We start from the raw sequence: 18,802 nt of genomic DNA on the forward strand, positions 1-18,802 counted from the left end.
ACATATCATAGTCAAAATGTCAAAAGCCAAAGGTGATGAAACAATCTCAAAAGTGCTGAAATAAATATTGAATGGCATCTTTTTTCTTTTATTTAACTCGTGTTTCAGTAGTTCTGTCTTCAAATATCTTTGTGGCCTTAGGCAATTCACCAGAACTTCATGGGCCTTCATATTCTTGTCATTAAGCTGAGAGTTTAGACTAAACTGTCTTTATGTAGATATCAGAGGTACAAAAAAAAAGTTTATATGATTTGCCATAAAAGGAACAATTAGATTTTTCCATAAAAGTATTGATTACAGATTGTTTATTCTTTTTAAATGTGGATTTTAAAATTCTTTTATCTCAAGAGTTATTAGTGGGATTTTATCTGTTGAAAGTTTCATAATTTGTTATGCAGGAAAATTCTATTGGTTTTGTCCTAAAGAAAGAATAGTTATATTTTCTTTAATCTATGGGTATTTTATTACATTTCTTTACTGCTACTAAAAAGTAAATTGGCCTTCCTATTTTTCTCTCTTGCTGAATGCTGGCCACCCCAGCTTTTAATCCATGTTCTACAGTAAAGTCAGAGTGGTCTTTTAAAAACACTAATCAATTCATGTCACTTGTTTGATTAAAACCAAAAGACCCACGTTTTTCACAAGAGTCTACATGACCCTCCATTACCTGGCCCAGCTCTCCAGGTGGATTGTTCACTTCTCTACCTGACACTCTGGCATTCTATATTCCAGCCACCCTGATCTTTAACTTCATAAGTTCACTATATTCCTTTCTACCTCAGTGCCATAAGATCTGCAATTCCTTTTATAAGCAAGACTGTTAACCCTCCCCTCTTCACCTAGTCAACTCCTATTTTTACTTCATTTCTCAATTTTGGACTTAACAGACAAAAACTTCAAAGCAGCCATTATAAATATATTCAGAGAGCCAAAGGAAAGCATGCTTAAAGAAATAATCATTTACTCAGATACACCTTCCCTGACCAACCCGTCACTCATCTGCACAAACACACACAAAGTGATGGCTATCTAATATGTGCTTTTGAAGTACTGTGTAGTATTTTCCATACTTTTTGTTTATAGTGCTTATCACAGTTTATTTGATTATTTTATAATTGTCTCTCCCGGGTAAATTCTTAAGTGTTTTGGTCCTTATTGTTAATTCCAATGCCTAGTATACTGTAGATACTGAGTAAAAATTTTCCTTAACATCGTGTACTTGTTTTCATTGATGGGGTTATCTTTTTCATTATTGAGAAGGAAGCTTTCTTCTTTTATCTAAAAGCTTAATGTTAGTAATTTATAGGCTAATTGATATTTTACCATCATTTTATCGGGCTCTAGATTTCCTTAGATTTTAGTATAGTTGTAATGAATCCTTTTTTATGAACTGACTCATAAACAGATTAATTAATGTCACACAAAGATATAAAAAAAAACCCCACATAAACTAAATATCTACCACTTGGCAAAAATTTAACTAACTCGCTAAAAGTTTTTGGTCCTTCTTATGCCATTTTGATCCAGAACATGAAACTGTTGTGACACCAAACATATGAACACATAAATTATAATATCAGCCAAAGGCCAATAATGGCATGACTCATAGTAATCTGTGACTATTCTACTTCAGTGTGTGGGTAGAGAGAGTGTACATTTGAGTAGTTTGTCCCATTTGGTCACCAGAGATAAGAGGATTGCCATTTTTAAGTTACAACTACAAAGCCTCTTTGGTGGTGGTAAAAAGGGGCTTGACAGGTAATAAATCTGCCTCATTTGGTAAACAGAGTCAGTGAGGGCATCTGTTTTAAATGAGAGCAGTAACAAGTTCTCCAAATAATGCCAGAACTAACCCTTAAGGGAGCATTCATTTTTATCTTTTCCACATGTAAGTGACTTACATGCGAGAAAACTTCTAAGAAAACTTATAAGTAACTGAACTAATAAGTGGATGCATATTTTGAGAAAAAGCAGAATGAGCATCAGTAAATATTTATTGATCTACCTCTGATGAAACCTGTGTTGGTGGGGACATCTGAGAGTGTTGATGAATGCCAGTGACTCTGATAGAAAAAAAATACTGATTCTTATACTATGTGTAAACGATACCACCTTTGATGGGCTTACATTCTAGTTAAGGGGGCAGGACACGAACATGCAAAATATTCTGAAATTGTTTTAAAGTGTTTATGTAAAGCATTAGGTGCTAAGTCAGTATCACAAACAGTAAGTACTATAGGAGTATGCTTTAACCTTTATTTTCCATTTCTATTAATATTTTAGTCCAAATTGTATTGTTTTTAGATTTTACATAATTTTTTCAGTCATAGGTCTCATGACTTCTCCTGCTTTTAGTACTTTGGAAATGACTAAATAAGCCTGTTTTAAATGCTGTAGTAAGAACACTTATCACAAGGTCTATCCTCTTAATACCTTTTTAAGTGTACAGTATAGTAGTATTAACTATAGGCACAGTGCTGTACAGCAGATCTTTAGAATTCAGTCATCTCCCATGACAGAAACATTATACCAATTGAATAGCAGCTCCATATTCCCCCTGCCCCCTGGGCCCAGCAGTCACCATTCAACTGCTGCTATATGTTTGACTGTTTTAGACACCTCATATAGTAGAATCATGTAATATTTGTTCTTCTGTGACTGCCTTATTTCATTTCATATAATGTCCTCCAGGATCATGTGGCCTCATGTAACTCATTTTCTTCTTTATAATGACTGAATAATATTCCATTGTATTGTATATACTACATTTTCTTTATCCTTTCATCTGTCTAAATAAGCTTTAATGTGGATCTCTATCCCCATAACATAAATAGATGGATAATTACAACATCTAAGCATCTCTCTTTGGGAATTATGTAAAAATAAATTTTCCTTATATGGATAATTACTAAGAAAACACTTTCATGGTGTTACTTTTTAATTATTCATTTTACAATTAGTCTGAATTATTAGAAATTTATTTTAACTAATAAAAACGTATGTAATTGTATGCATTGTAAATATTCTGTTTTCAGAAATTGAGTTCTGTTTTTTCCTTTCAGAAAAAATTGTGTGTGTGCATGTGTGTGTGTGTGCATGTGTGTAATAAGACAGAAGAAAGCCTGTTCTTGTCATTAATTACAGGCATTCCTTTAGCAGAGCTGCCTAGCAACACAGTTGCTGTATAGGAAAATTGTCAATGTATAGCAAATTTAATATTCCTGGCCATGTTCTTGGTCATAGCCGATTTATTGGATTTTGTGACTACACTGCAAAATTAGATGTCATGTGGCATTGCTGTGTTTACATACAGATGAGAAAATATCCAGTAATCCTTCTTTAAAGAAAATCTGGGCCTATGTCCGGGCACGGTGGCTCATGCCTGTAATCCCAGCACTTTGGGAGGCCAAGGCAGGTGGATCACGAGGTCAGGAGATCGAGACCATCCTGGCTAACATGGTGAAACCCCGTCTCTACTAAAAATACAAAAAAAAAAAAAAATTAGCTGGGCGTGGTGGTGGGCGCCTGTAGTCCCAGCTACTCGGGAGGCTGAGGCAGGAGAATGGCGTGAACCAGGGAGGTGGAGTTTGCAGTGAGCCAAGATCGTGCCACTGCAATCCGGCCTGGGCAAAAGAGTGAGACTCCGTCTCAAAAAAAAAAAAAAAGAAAAAAGAAAATCTGGGCCTATGTTACAAGGATGCGCAGGCACTTGTTCCTGAGTACCTCATATTAATGTTATCTAAATTTTACAGGCAACAATGCTGAATATTATAGAAATAATGTTTTTAGTAATAAGCCAATCCTTTAGTATTCCACTGTTAAGTTAGTTTTTATTTTGCATGAAATTCTTAAAGTACCCATTTTTAAGTGTTGTAAGTTTTAAATTATGTCAGTTTCAAAATGTATTCAAACAGAAGACAACTCTTATTTAATGGAAGTAAATTGAGTAGTTTGACAGTACCATTTTCAGACTTCGATACTGAGTGGAATTTTCACAAACTACGTAAGTTAACATATTGTCCAAAGTATATAAAATATTCATGGGAAAGAATTCATATATAGTAAAAGGGAAGACATGGAGATTTACTCTTTCTGTTGTATGACGAATCTTCCATCATATGCTTGGTTTATCTGGCATATACTTAGTAGTAGTCCTGAGATACTGAAGTGTGACATAGTTATAGATATTTTAACGCTATTGAATGGAGTTAAAAAGGTCCAAATGTGTCAGATATTCTTTGTTCATGTATCTAGTTAGATTATTTAGTGTATGTTCTGATATAGGCACTGTGTTAGGTGCTAGCAAAAGAAGATATTTATTAAGCTCACAACTTAGTGAAAAATGAAGAGAAAGACAAATTCATAGTTATAATTTGATAAATCCCCCAATAGAAATATATATAAATTCTATGCAAATATAGATAAAGGGAAAATAAATTCTGGGAGTAGTGCAGAACTTAATGATGGCTTCAGAATAGAAATATAATATTATAAGAAATGAATTTTATTTCAACTTTTTGAGGAACTGTCATACTGTTTTCCATAGTGACTATACCATTTTCTATTCCAACAATAGTGTACAAAGTTTCCAGTTACTCCACATCATCGCCAACATGTTACTTTCTCTTTTTTTGATAGTAGCCATCCTAATGGGTATGAAATGATGTTATCTTATTATAGTTTTCATTTGCATTTCCCTAATGATTAATGATATTGAGCATCTTTTCTTGTGCTCATTAGCCATTTATATATCTACTCAGGAAAAAAATGTCTATTGAAGTCCTTTGGCCATTTTTGGATCAACTTGTTTTTTTTGTTGTTGTTGTTATTGTTGAGTCTTAAGAGATCTGTAAATATTCTGGTTATTAATGTCTTATTGAAAATATGATTTGTAAATATTTTCTCCCATTTGTGAGTTGACTTTTTACTCTGTTGATAGTGTCTTTTGATGCACAAAATTTTAAAATTTTCATGAAGTCCAGTTTGCCTAATTTTTGTTGTTGTCATCTGTGCCGTTGGTATTGTATCCAAGAGATCACCAAATCCAATGTTGTGAAGATTTTGCACTATGTTTTCTTCTATGAGTTTTATAGTTTTAGAACTTGCATTCAGGTCTTTAATCCATTTTGACTTAATTTTTGGATATGGTGTTAGATAAAGGCCCAGCTTCATTCTTTTGCATATAGATATCCAGTTTTCCTAGCACCATTTGTTGGAAGACTGCACTTTCTCCCATTGAATGGTAATGGGAGAAAGGACAAGCACAAACCCTTGTTGTAAATCATTTGACCATATATTCTAGGTTTTATTTCTAGTTTTGTTCTATTCTGTTTGTCTGTACATCTGTCTTTATGCCAATAGCACACTGTTTTGATTATTATAGCTTTCTAGGAAGTTTTTAAATGTGGAAGAAATAGGAATCTTCCAGATATGTTCTTTTTTCAACATTGTTTTGGCTATTTGGGGTTTCTTGTAGGGTCTTTGGTGTTGGTATCAAGGTAATGCTGGCCTCACAGAATGAATTAAGAAGTGTTTTCTATTTTTTAATTGTGTGGGAGAGTTTTTGTTTTGTTTTGTTTTTGTTTTGTTTTGTTTGTTTGTTTGTTTGTTTGAAAGACAGGATCTCCCTATGTTGCCCAGGCTGGAGTACAGTGACTGTTCACAGGCTTGATCATAGCACATGCACTGTACCCTTGGACTCCTGGCCTCAAGGAATTCTCTTGCCTCAACTGAGTATCTGGGACTATAGTTGCACATCACCATGCCCAGCTCAATTTTTTGAAAAGTTTGAGAAACATTGGTGTTAGCTCTTCTTTAAATGTTTAGTAGAATTAACCAGTGAAGCCATCAGGACCAAGGCTTTTCTTTGTCAGAGTTTTGATTATTGATGAATATTTTTACTAGTTACAGGTCTGTTCAGATTTTCTATTTTTTTTGTGATTTAGTCTTGGTTGACTTTGTGTTTCTAGAAATTTGTTCATTTTATCCAGGTTATCCAATTTGTTGGTGTACAATTGGTCATAGTACTCTCTTATAATCTTTTTTATTTCTGTAGAGTCAGTGGTAATATTCGCAGTTTCATTTCTTATTTTAATAATTTGAGTCTTCTCTCTTTTTTCTTAGTCCTTCTAGCTCAAGATTTGTTAATTTTGTTGAACTTTTTGAAAAGCCAACTTTTGGTTTCAGTTATTGTCTCTATTGTTTTCCTATTCTCTATTTCATTTATCTGTGCTCTACTTTTTATTATTTTATTTTCTTTCTTCTGCTAGCTTCTAGCCTAGTTTGCCCATTTTTTCCAGTTCCTGAAGTTGCAAAGTTGGCTGTTGATTTGAAACCTTTCTTGTTTTTTAATCTAAGCCTCTATAGCTATAAATTTGCCACTTAACATCACTCTCACTGAATCCCGTAAGTTTTAATATGTCATGGTTTTGTCATTTGTCTCTAAGTATTTCTAATTTATCTTATAATTTCTTCTTTAATCCATTGGCTGTTTAAGACTGTGTTGTTTAATTTCCATAAATTTGTAAATTTTCCAGTTTTCCTTCTGTTACTGATTTCTACCTCCATCTCTGTGGTCACAGAAGCTACTTTGTATCATCTCTGTTTTTTAAAAATCTATTGAAACTTAATTAGTGACCTAATATATGATCTATCTGGAAAATGTCCCATGTGCATTTACATGGAATGTGTATGCTGTAGTTCTTGGGTAAAGTGTTCAGTATATTGTTAGATCTAGTTGGTTTATCATGTAAATACTCTAGTTGGTTTATCATGTAAATACTTTATTTCCTTATTTCCTGTCTAGTGGTTCTATCCATCATTGAGAATAGGATATTGAAGTCCACTGTTACACTAGAATTGTCTATATCTCCCTTCATTTTTTGTCAGTTTTTGCTTCATACATTTTCAAGTCTGTTGTAGGTACATAAATGTTTATAGCTGTTGTATCTTCTTGCTGTATTGAAACTTTTGTTAATATATAATGTCTTTCTGTCTCCCATAACCTCTTTTATTTAAAGTCTATTTTGTGTGATATAAGTACAGTCACCTTGCTCTCTTTTGGTTACTATTTGCCTGGAGGGTCTTTTTCTGTCCTTTAACTTTTAATATATTTATGTCTTTAGATCTAAAATGAATCTCTTATAGATCACATGTAGTTTTGTCTTTTGAAATTTATTCTGTCAACCTGTCTTTTGATTGGAGAGTTGAATGCATTTACATTTAAAGTAATTGCTGATGAGGAGATATTTCTCTCATTTTTCTATTTGTTTTCTATGTGTCTTATAGCTTTTATGCCTCTCATTTTCTGTATTGCTGTCTTCTTTTGGGTTTAGTTGGGGTTTTTTTGTGTGTGTGTAGTGAAATGTTTACATTTCTTTCTCATTTTCTCTTCTCTTTTGTGTATATTCCACAGCTATTTTCTTTGTGGTTCCCGTGCGGATTATATTTAACAACCTAAAATTGTAACACTCTAGTTTAAATTAATACCAATTTAACTTTAGTAACATACAAAATTTGTATTACTTTACGGCTCTATCCTCACCCCTTTCACTTGATGACATCAGAATGTTACATCTGTGTACAGTGCATACACAAACCCAGAAATCAGAAATTATTTTAAATGCACTGATTTCTTAAATTATGTAGAAAACAAAATGTGGAGTTGCAATCCAAAGTTACAATAATACTGATTTTTTAATAATGACTTTTCAAATGTATGAGTTTCTTAAATCATATAGAAAGCAAAAAATGGAGTTACAAACCTTTGTTACAATAGTATTATTTTTATAACTGCCCATGTGTGTTTTTTAAAGATCTTTCTTCACTCAGAGTCTAGTTACTGTCTTGTATCTTTTCATTTTACTCTGTAGGACTCCTGTGAGCATTTCTTGAAGGTCAGGTCTCAGCTTTCATTTATGTGAAAAAGTCTGAATCTCTCTCTCACTTTTGAAGGACAGTTTGCTGGATATGGCATTCTTGATTAATGGCTTTTTTCTTTTACCACATTGAATATGTCAGCCCATTGCTTGTGGTCCTCAAGTTTCTGATGAGAAATCTGCTAATAATTGTATAGAGGATCCTTTATATTTAATGAGTCATTACTGTCTTGCAGCTTTCAAAGTTCTCTCTTTGCCTTTGACCTTCAACAGTTTGATTATAATGTGTCCTAGTGTGGGACTCTTTGAATTCATCTTACATGGAGTTTATTGAGTTTCTTGGATGTTTATATTAATGTCTTTCATCAAATTTGGGAAATTTTCAGCCATTATTTCTTCAAATATTCTCTCTACCCCTTCCTCAATTTCTCTCATCTTTCTGGGACTCCTACCTTGCATATCGGTTGGCTTGATGGTGTCCCATAAGTTCCTATGGCTCTGTTAACTTCAATTTTTTTTCCTTTCTGTTTCACAGCCTTAATTATTTCCATTTCCCTATCTTCAAGTTTGCTGATTCTTTCTTCTACCTGCTCAAATCTGCCTTTGAATCCCTCTACTGAGTTTTTATTTTAGTATTATACCTTCCAGCTCCATAATTTCCTTTTGGTTTCTTTTTTGGTTTGCTATCTCTTTATTGATGTTTCCGTTTTGTTCATATATTTTTTCTTGATTTTCTCCGCATTTATTTAGTTTTTTGAGAATCTATGGACAGTTGTTTTAAAGTCTTTCTATAGCAAATCTGCCATCAGGTCTTTTTCAAGGACAGTTGTCAATTTTTTTTTTTTTTGGCCCTTTAAATGGGCCATATGTTTCAAGTTCTTTGTATTATTTGTGATTTTGTTGTTGTTGTTGAAAAAGGGACATATAAATCTAATAATGGGGAATCTCTGGAAATCAGATTCTTTTTCTTCCCAGGGTTTTTGTTGTTGTTGTTATTGTTTTAGTTTTAGTTTTTTTGAATGTTGTTTGTTCTCCTTCTGCCCAGGATCAGCCTGAGGTATAAATCTAACATCTTCTTGGGTCTTTTCTTAGCCTTCACTTTTCATTGAGCGCATGTGGTCACTTTCTAATTTCCCCCTTATACACAGTTGTTTTTGAATGACCTAGTCTTTAACATCTGGCTCCCAAAGGGAATAAAAGAGAAAATGAAGAGGAGGGAGAGCATTGTTCCTTTAAATCTTCTGAAAGTTACTTCAGCCAGAGGGGAAGGGGCTTGCAACAATCAAGGGAAGTTCAACAACAGTGTTTCCTTCCTCCGATCTTCACCCTTACTTCTTTGTTTGCACCTCTCTGGTCAGAAGAAGCAATCAGAGTACAGATACCAGACATTTGGAGGATGGGGTGCTTTTTTCCCTTTCTGGGTCCTTTAAGCTGCTTGTAAGCTGTTCCTGGGACTCATGCATTCCTGCCTGTTGAGGGGATTGGGGTGGGGGATGCATATATGCGGCTATGCTAGAAGCTGACATTGATCAAAATTAACTGAAATTTACCATCCAAGCTTTCTCCTAAAAGTTGCAAGACTTCAGTAGACTCCAGAGTTCTAAAATAATTACAGGAGACAGTTGCTGCCAGTGCAATTTTTGTCTAGGTGGGGAAACAGATTCTTGGTGCTTCCTACTGCACCATCTTCCCAGAATCCACTTTATAGATGATTCTTACAACAACCCTAGGAGGTAGTTTTATTCGCCTTTTATAGATGAAGAAGCAGAGGCTTAGATTCCAAGCCCATACAGCTATCAGGACCCCAAGCCAGGGGTGTCCATTTTCAAAGCTAGTAAGCCACATTGCCCTTTAGTTTTTGAAAATTTGTATCAGGGCAGAGTGTTTTATTTTTTAATTTTTTATTATACTTTAAGTTTTAGGGTACATGTGCACAATGTGCAGGCTTGTTACATATGTATACATGTGCCATGTTGGTGTGCTGCACCCATTAACTCATCATTTAGCATTAGGTATATCTCCTAATGCTATCCCTCCCCTCTCCCCCAACCCCACAACAGTCCCCAGTGTGTGATGTTCCCCTTCCTGTGTCCATGTGTTCTCATTGTTCAATTCCCACCTATGAGTGAGAACATGTGGTGTTTGGTTTTTTGTCCTTGTGATAGTTTGCTGAGAATGATGGTTTCCAGCTTCATCCATGTCCCTACAAAGGACATGAACTCATCATTTTTTATGGCTGCATAGTATTCCATGGTGTATATGTGCCACATTTTCTTAATCCAGTCTATCACTGTTGGGCATTTGGGTTGGTTGCAAATCTTTGCTATTGTGAATAGTGCCACAATAAACATATGTGCATGTGTCTTTATAGCAGCATGATTTATAATCCTTTGGGTATATACCCAGTAATGGGATGGCTGGGTCAAATGGTATTTCTAGTTCTAGATCCCTGAGGAATCGCCACACCGACTTCCACAATGGTTGAACTAGTTTACAGTCCCACCAACAGTGTAAAAGTGTTCCTATCTCCACATCCTCTCCAGCACCTGTTGTTTCCTGACTTTTTAATGATCCTCATTCTAACTGGTGTGAGATGGTATCTCATTGTGGTTTTGATTTGCATTTCTCTGATGGCCAGTGATGATGAGCATTTTTTCATGTGTTTTTTGGCTGCCTAAATATCTTCTTTTGAGAAGTGTCTGTTCATATCCTTCGTCCACGTTTTGATGGGGTTGTTTGTTTTTTCTTGTAAGTTTGTTTGAGTTCTTTGTAGATTCTGGATATTAGCCCTTTGTCAGATGAGTAGGTTGCAAAAATTTTCTCCCATTCTGTAGGTTGCCTGTTCACTCTGATGGTAGTTTCTTTTGCTGTGCAGAAGCTCTTTAGTTTAATTAGATCCCATTTGTCAGTTTTGGCTTTTGTTGCCATTGCTTTTGGCATTTTAGACATGAAGTCCTTGCCCATGCCTATGTCATGAATGGTATTGCCTAGGTTTTCTTCTAGGGTTTTTACGGTTTTAGGTCTAACGTTTAAGTCTTTAATCCATCTTGAATTAATTTTTGCATAAGGTGTAAGGAAGGGATCCAGTTTCAGCTTTCTACATATGGCTAGCCAGTTTTCCCAGCACCATTTATTAAATAGGGAATCCTTTCCCCATTGCTTGTTTTTGACAGGTGAGGGCAGAGTGTTTTAAAAAGTGATTCTTGAAAATTTATCATTTGAAATTTTCTAAATTTGGATAAAAATGTAAGAGTATCACAAATGAAAAAAATTTTATAATAGTTTTACATTAAAGTGATTGCCCAATTGATATGTCATTTCTTATTGCTTTTATTATAAAAATAATTTATTTCTCAGAAACATTTACCATAAATATATTTTCTAGAAGTAAGAGAAAGCTTTAGGACAAACTAAATCTTTTGTGGCTATATGTAGACATTTTAGGTATAATTCTGCCATATTAGCATAGTTCAGACTTACACATTCAGTTTCTTATAACTCTTCTAAATGAAGTAAATTACTATCATGTGTAGCTTCATCCTGATGAAGTTTAATTTTTACTTAATTAGTAATTAATCCAGGTTAGATTTTCTAGTTAATTTGATTGAAATTGTCATCTTCATATAATCATACCATTTTCTAGCAGATTTACAATTGAACTGTCATTTCCATACAGATACAAAAATTAGAATCTCAGAAGTTAAAACAACTCAGGTTAGAATAAGAGTTGGCAGCTCTTTGCTTGTATCACAGGATTGCACACCAGTACGTACTGTCTAACATACCACTTCTGGCATTATCACCTTACAATCGCCAATATTCTCCTTAGAGCAGTCTCAGATAGCTTGTCTTCTCTAGGGCAACAGGGACTCTAGGGAGATATATTTAATCATAGAGCTTCTTCTAAAATTACTGTGCTTCTACGAGTCTGCTAAACTAAGGGAAAGTTAATACAAATGTTTCTTTAGGAATTGTTTTTCCTCTAGGCAATAGTAGAAAGTTGTTTGTAAGTATATTTTCTTGTTGTATTATTTTACCCTAATTATATATGTTTATTGTTGTATTTGTTGATTGGTTCTATTAGTTTATTATTGCTGCCATAAATTTAGTTGAGTTTGAAATTGGTTTCATTGGGCTTGAATCAAGGCATTGGCAGGGCTGTGTTACTTGTGGATGCTCCAGAGGAGAATCTGGGTTTTTCTTGCCATTTATAGAACCTAGAGTGCCCTTTATAGAACCTAGTGTATTCCTTGGCTTGTGTCCCCTTCCTCTGTCTTCAAAGCCAGCAGAGAGCATCATCACATCTCTTTCCGACTTTGACCCTGCTGCTTCTCTCTTTCATGTATAAGAATCCTTGGTTACATTGGGCCCAGCCAGACAATCCTAAATAATCTCCCCATTTAAAGATCTTCTATTTAATCACATCTGCATAATCCCATTTGTCACATAAGTCACATTTTGTGTGACTATACCAGAATACCTGAGGCTAGGTAATTTATAAAGAAAAGAGGCTTATTTGGCTCATGATTCTGGTGGCTGGAAAGTCTAAGATTGAACAGCCTATCTGGTGAAGGTCTTATGCTGCTTCAACTCATGGCACAAAATGGAAGGGTAAGCAGGTATATACAAAGAGACCAAACATGAGAAGGAGCAACCTGCTTTCATGGCAGCTAGTCCTGTCCCACAGAGATACATTAATCTATTCATAAAGGATCTGCCCACATGACCCAGACACCTCCCACTAGGCCCATCTCCCAACACTACCACATTGGGAATCATATTTCAACAGGAGTTTTCACAGGAACAAACCATATCCAAACTGGTAGCACACAAATTTCAGGGATTAGGATGTGAACATCTTTGGGGGCCATTATGCTACCTACCACAGTGGTATGTGAAAGTCTGGCAAGAGAAGAGATTAATATTTATAAATTTAGAATTTTTATAGCCTAATGGTTTTTCTTAATTATTGGAAAATATTTATTATATTAATAGGTCAAAAAAATTCACATGATTATCTTAATAGACGCCAAAAATTTATTTGAGACCATATTTGATAATATCGATTTTTAAAAAGTATTCAATTGTAGTAAAACAAATCACAACATAAAATTGACCACTTAACCATTTCTAAGGGTACAGTTTAGCACTGTTAAGTATATTCACATTGCTTTGCAACTTAATATTCATTTTTATACTTTTTATACACTAGAAATCAAGTATTAATATATTTTCTTGACATAATAGTATTTATCTGAAACCAACATTTGCAATATTAATGCAAGTTAATGTTACTCATTAGTGAAATACTAGAGATGTTCCCACTAAAGGAAGGAAAGAACATATCATTTTGGAATTTCTCAACAATCGAATAAGAAAAATAAAATAATAAATAACAGAAAGGACACAACATTATTGTTAACTATAGTTATTTAAAAATTCAAGGGATTGGACTGAAAGCCAGTAGAACTAATAAGATTATTCAGTTAACTGCCTCTTTACTGAATAAAATATTAAAATCCCTTACTCTTTTAAATATGAGTAATAATTATTTAGACTATGTAATAGAAAATAGAGTTAGGCAACATAAGGTATTGGGCTTATTCACACAGCTCCCTTTTAGACTGTACACATATAGAAATGCTGGAAAAAGAACACAAGGGATATAAATGTACAGGCAAATAGCCATCACATTTTTCAATGTGTATACTCTCTGACTGGGCAATTCTATTCCTATGTATTTGTTCTACAGAGACACTCATATGTGTAAAATGATACAGTAAAAGGCTAATTGTTTTGGTATTGTCAGAAACAGCATAAAGTTGAAAATGAATGTTCATATATTGGGGAGTAACCCATTAAATGAGTCATGGAGTACATATTCAGTGAAACATGATACAGCCCTTTAAAAATGAATGCAGTGGGTCAAGCACAGTGGCTCACGCCTGTAATCCCAGCACTTTGGAAGGCTGAGGCAGGAGGATTACTTGAGCTCAAGAGTTCAAGACCAGCCTGGGCAACATAAATAGACCCTGTCTCTACCAAAAAAATTAAAAAGAATGAGGCAGCTCTGTATATACTGATATGAAAAGATCTCTTTAATGCATTGTTTGTTTGTTTTTTCTTTTTTCTTTTATTATACTTTAAGTTTTAGGGTACATGTGCACAATGTGCAGGTTAGTTACATATGTATACATGTGCCATGTTGTTTTAAGAAGCAGGTACCAAACATTGTGTATGGTGCTCCTACCACTTGAACTGAAAATACTCTTGTCAAGGTCATCAAGAACTAAATCCAATGACCAATTATCCATCCTCCTTTTAACTAATCTCTCAACAGCATTTGATTCATTTTTGCTGTTTCTTCACTTGGGTTTCAAGACACCACATTCTTTTTAGTTTTCCTCTTACTTTTCTAGTCACCAGTGGCAAATTCAGCATTTTGCGGACCTAAAGCTTATACAATTTGGAGGGCCTTCTTTAAGAAAAAGAATATCATATTATAAATACAAAACCAGATAAGAACACATATTTTTGTTTTGAATCAGGAAAAATTTGTAACAGATTATTAGAACTATAGAGATTCAGGTATTTTTCTTCTGAGATCTTATTAAACAGTTTACTGTTTCTAGAAACAGTTTCTAGAAATGCATACATAGAAATGCTTTCTGATTACACACTGACTTACTTTCCTTGCCTAGGACACTCTGCGTCTCCCAGCAACTTGCAGCACTCACAGAGCATCATGGTAAATCCACCTTTGATGGGTACTCACTACTCAGTTGTCTAGGCTGGTTCCTTCTCTTTTCTCCAATATCCTAGAATGCCTCAAGTCTCAGTTCTTGGTCTTCTTTTCTCTAGTTACAATTACTCACTTGATAATTCCACCAAGCTCACCTATTTTGTGGCTTTCAGTACCATCTATATGTTGATAACTCTCAAATTTGTATCTTCAGTTTGAACTTTTCTTCTATACTCCATACAAGTATCTCCAATTACCTCTTCAATTTTTCCATTTAGATGTCTTGCAGACATCTCAAATTTAGCATGTTGAAAAATGAACCCATGATCTCACTCCCCAAACTGTTCTGCCTGCCACTTTCCCTGTCTCAGTTAAAGGTGTTCCACTTGCTGAGATCAAACATCCTTCTACCTTCAACTTCCACATGTTACTCTCCTTGACTGCTGTCTTTCTCCAAAATATCATCTCAATCTATCAGTAACTCCTGTTGGCCCTGCCGTCACAGTGTATTTAGAATCTGACTTTTCCCCACTTTCACTGTATTGTAAGATGGGTTCCCAGGGAAGCCAATTTAGATGGAGATGAGGATACCAAAGGATTATTAGCGAGTGCTCTTGGAATCAACACATGTATAAGTGCAGTTAATGAAGCAGGATTGAGCATAAGGACAATTCTAGCTGCAATACAGTTTAAATGAAACCCTCAGCCAATGCTGCAGAGAGTTCTAAAGATGGAATAAACTGTCAGACCCATCCTGAGCTGGGGACAAGCATTTCAGACCTTTTTCCCTTGCATCCTCTTCATCAGATATAGGCCATTTCAGGAAAAGGGTGTGATCTTGATATTTGAGCAAAATAGCTCTCTCCAGCAGAGGCAATCCATGAAAAGAGCTGGCTGCTGAGGGCTATTTGCTACAGCACTACCAGCTGCTATAGTTAGTCCTTCATTCCTAGAGGAGGATCTCTGGGTGGTGTGTCATACATCTGCCACACACTGCTGCCATCTTAGTGAAAGCCACTGTCAATAGTCTCCTAACAAGTCTCCTGGAATGCTTTTGCACATATATCCGCATGCTAAGTTTCTCAACTCCTTTCAATCTTTGATTAGATATCACCTTCTCAAGGAAGCCTACACTGAACAGCCTCTTTAAAGTGTCACCCACTCTTTCTCTGTTCCCCTTTATCTTGTTTCCATAGCACTTGCTACCTAATACACTATATAATGTAATTATCTATCATATTTGCTATTTGTTACACACATTCTGCTCCATCATAATTAAACTCCATAAAAGAGGTGTTTTGTTTGTTTCCTTTTATGTATTCCAAACACAAGGAACAGTGACTGGTGCATAGTAGGGGCAGAAGAAGAGAATTAGTGAACTGACTAAAAAATAATCTGAGGAAGTCATCCAGAATGGAACAGGGGGGATAAAAGTAAGTAAAAGGCATGGCAGGTTGAATATGTGTAGGTAAATCTTACAGCTTACAGGAGTCAGGTAGAAGTAAATAAAGAAAATGTGGGAGAGGCATCGTTCAATTAAAAATGCCCAAAGCAATTGACCAGACAGGTGGTCCAGTTTTTGGAATTTAAATAACTAAAGGTGTACATATTTAGTCATAAGTAAATTCACTCTAGTGTTGTTTGTAGTTGGAGAAAAGTGGAAATAATGTTCAACAACAATACAGGTTAAATAAATTATTGTTCTTTCATACAGTGGAATATTCTGCAACATAAAAATGTGTAAGAAATATTTATCTTACAATAGTGAAAAGAAACTACATATAATCCTGTTTGGTTTGAAAAAATTATATGTATGAGTATGTTAAAAAGCAGTCTGAAAGGATATACCTCAAATTATTAAGACTGATGGGATTATGGCTGTTTCCCCTTTTGTTTATCATCTGTATTTCTTTATTTTTAAAGTTAATCTTTTTTTTTTTTTTTTAAACAGAGATGATGTTTCACCATGTTGATCAGGCTGGTTTTGAACTCCTGGGCTCGAGTGATCCTCCTGCCTTGGCCTCCCGAAGTGCTGGGATCATAGGCATGAGCTACCGTGCCCAGCCAATACTCTGTATTTCTAAATTTGTCATTAACATGTACCACTTATGCAGTCATTTAAAATATAATGAAAACAAAGCAGTGGCAGTGGTTGATACACATTCCACCAGTGAACCTGACTGATGCCCAATCTCCATTACTTATCCTTTTTTCCAAAGCTGTATCCCCTTTCTTGTGTCTTGGACACAAGGATTTTTCCTCTCCCTTCACTCTTGCTGCTAGTTCAGCCTGACTCTGTGCACCTGTTCTGCCTTTTCAGTCATCTTGAGTTCTTTTCTTGGTAATATTTTTAGACTCCCAGGTCTTCTAATACTGAGACCCAGATTTCCTGTCACTAATGGCCTTACTGGGTCTTGGACTGCTGCTCCCAAATTCCAGGCTGGTGTCCTCAATCTAGTACCTCCTAATGGACATCCTTGATCCTGACTTTCTACTGTGCCTATTTTCATCTCCACATAGAGTTGACATACTCTACCCTACTGGTCAGGACAGCTAGCTTCTACCCTTTATTAGGCAACCACTTGTTCTACTGCTGCTGCTATCCTTTCTAAGTACCACGAGTTGCCTTCCCTCCCACCCTGACATGCCTAACTGCGTGATGCATCCCAGTATGAGTCAAGTTCATTTCCTGCACTTCCCAAATTGCTCTATGTCACAATAGTTACTCAGGGTCTTCTCCATACATTTTTCATCTGTTAAATTTCCCCCAGGTGTTTCTCTTGTCCAGATAGAAAACACAAGAGAAGAGTCAACTGTTAGTTAGCAGTTTGCATTTTCTGCTCTTCAAAGTTGAGGTAGCAAATGGTGAGAACTCTTTGGAAGAATTTGGCATCCCACTGTAATGCTTACCAAAGGTATACCGATAAAGGGCATTCTTCCCACCGCAAGGCACGGTACTTGAACTTGAAGGATGCCTCCTGAGTAGGAAATAATGAATTACCTGGTTTTATAATAGTGCTTAATTGCTATTTTTTTTCCAATGTTATATTCAGGTATTACTTTGTTTTTCCCGGGATACATCTGTGTTGAGTCACTTTGCATTCAACAGTGCCTCGCCACCAAAATCATACATAAGAGGTAAATTTTCAATAATTTTAAGGAAGCATTAAGACTTACATAATCATGCCAAGAATATTTGTTTTATTTTTGGAGATAGTGGTGTTGCCAAATTATTTTATTATAAATTACTTAAGATTTCTCTCAGATGACCGTAATCATCCTTTCATACCTCAAATCAGTGCCCAAGTAATTTATCACAAATCACGGGAAAGTGGTCCCCAGAAGCAGCATTTCAAGTTACTTTCTCTGTCTTCCCTGTGTGCTCTACCCTTTATTGTTGTTTTTATGTCATATCTGTTGACTTTTCTTTTTCTTTCTAACTATAAGTTTATAACACAGATTTGCTTTTTCTACTTTTTTAAACAATCTATACTTCTCTCAAAACGCTCCACCACATACAAAACTTTGATACAATTTATATGCTTTTAGCTCTCCAATTTCTAGTTTAGTTATTCTTCTCCTCTTTATCACCAGCTGCTTATAAAATATCAATATCCTGCCATCATCTGAAGATACAATAACTTCAGCTGAATGCCCTTCCCAACTTTTCCTTTTTATTAAATGGTGAACACCAACACTGAAAGCTCAGACTTCATTGTGTATGGTCATTCTGCCATTTCCATGAAAAAAGAAACTTTCTCCTGTATCTCTTATGTCTGAACTATCTGCCTGATTGCTCCACCTCCTACCCTAGGAGAGGCCACATAACCTTGTGCTGGATTTCAGCTACCCCTAACATAAGGTTTTCTTAGGTCCATTGCTTCTAAATTGAATTTATGGAAACCTTTTGTTTGTTTCTTTAAGTCTTCTGCTGAAAAACTGATTGTAAACTTAATTATCTACTGAGCTCACCTCTAAACTCGGCCAGGATTTTAAGGCCTTTGACCAGTTGATACTGTCCTAACCTAACTAACTTTGCTTCCCTGATTATTCCACAATACCCCATATTCGTTCTAGCCTCCCTATAGTCCCTGCATGTGGAAGGCTTCCCACTTTCCAACCTTAAAAATCATAGGTCCTTGAAGAACTAGCCAGTACCTCACCATGTCCACCAACCCATCAT

At 35.3% G+C, this 18,802-nt stretch overlaps 1 protein-coding gene and 1 non-coding gene across 2 annotated transcripts in view; both read left to right on the top strand.

Moving 5' to 3' along the window:
• TBC1D19 (TBC1 domain family member 19) overlaps nt 1–18,802 on the top strand; it is a 177,997-nt gene that overhangs the window by 115,904 nt on the left and 43,291 nt on the right. Inside the window, exon 14 of the mRNA XM_031010512.3 lies at nt 17,673–17,757. Within this exon, the coding sequence (XP_030866372.1) occupies nt 17,673–17,757 (85 nt within the window). The remainder of the gene's footprint in view (nt 1–17,672; nt 17,758–18,802) is intronic.
• LOC115934465 (small nucleolar RNA SNORD74) lies at nt 1,997–2,076 on the top strand. Its single transcript, XR_004070258.1, has one exon. It is a non-coding gene; the product is annotated as a small nucleolar RNA SNORD74 (small nucleolar RNA).

This window comes from Gorilla gorilla, chromosome 3, assembly GCF_029281585.2.
Source record: "Gorilla gorilla gorilla isolate KB3781 chromosome 3, NHGRI_mGorGor1-v2.1_pri, whole genome shotgun sequence".
Taxonomy (NCBI): domain Eukaryota; kingdom Metazoa; phylum Chordata; class Mammalia; order Primates; family Hominidae; genus Gorilla; species Gorilla gorilla.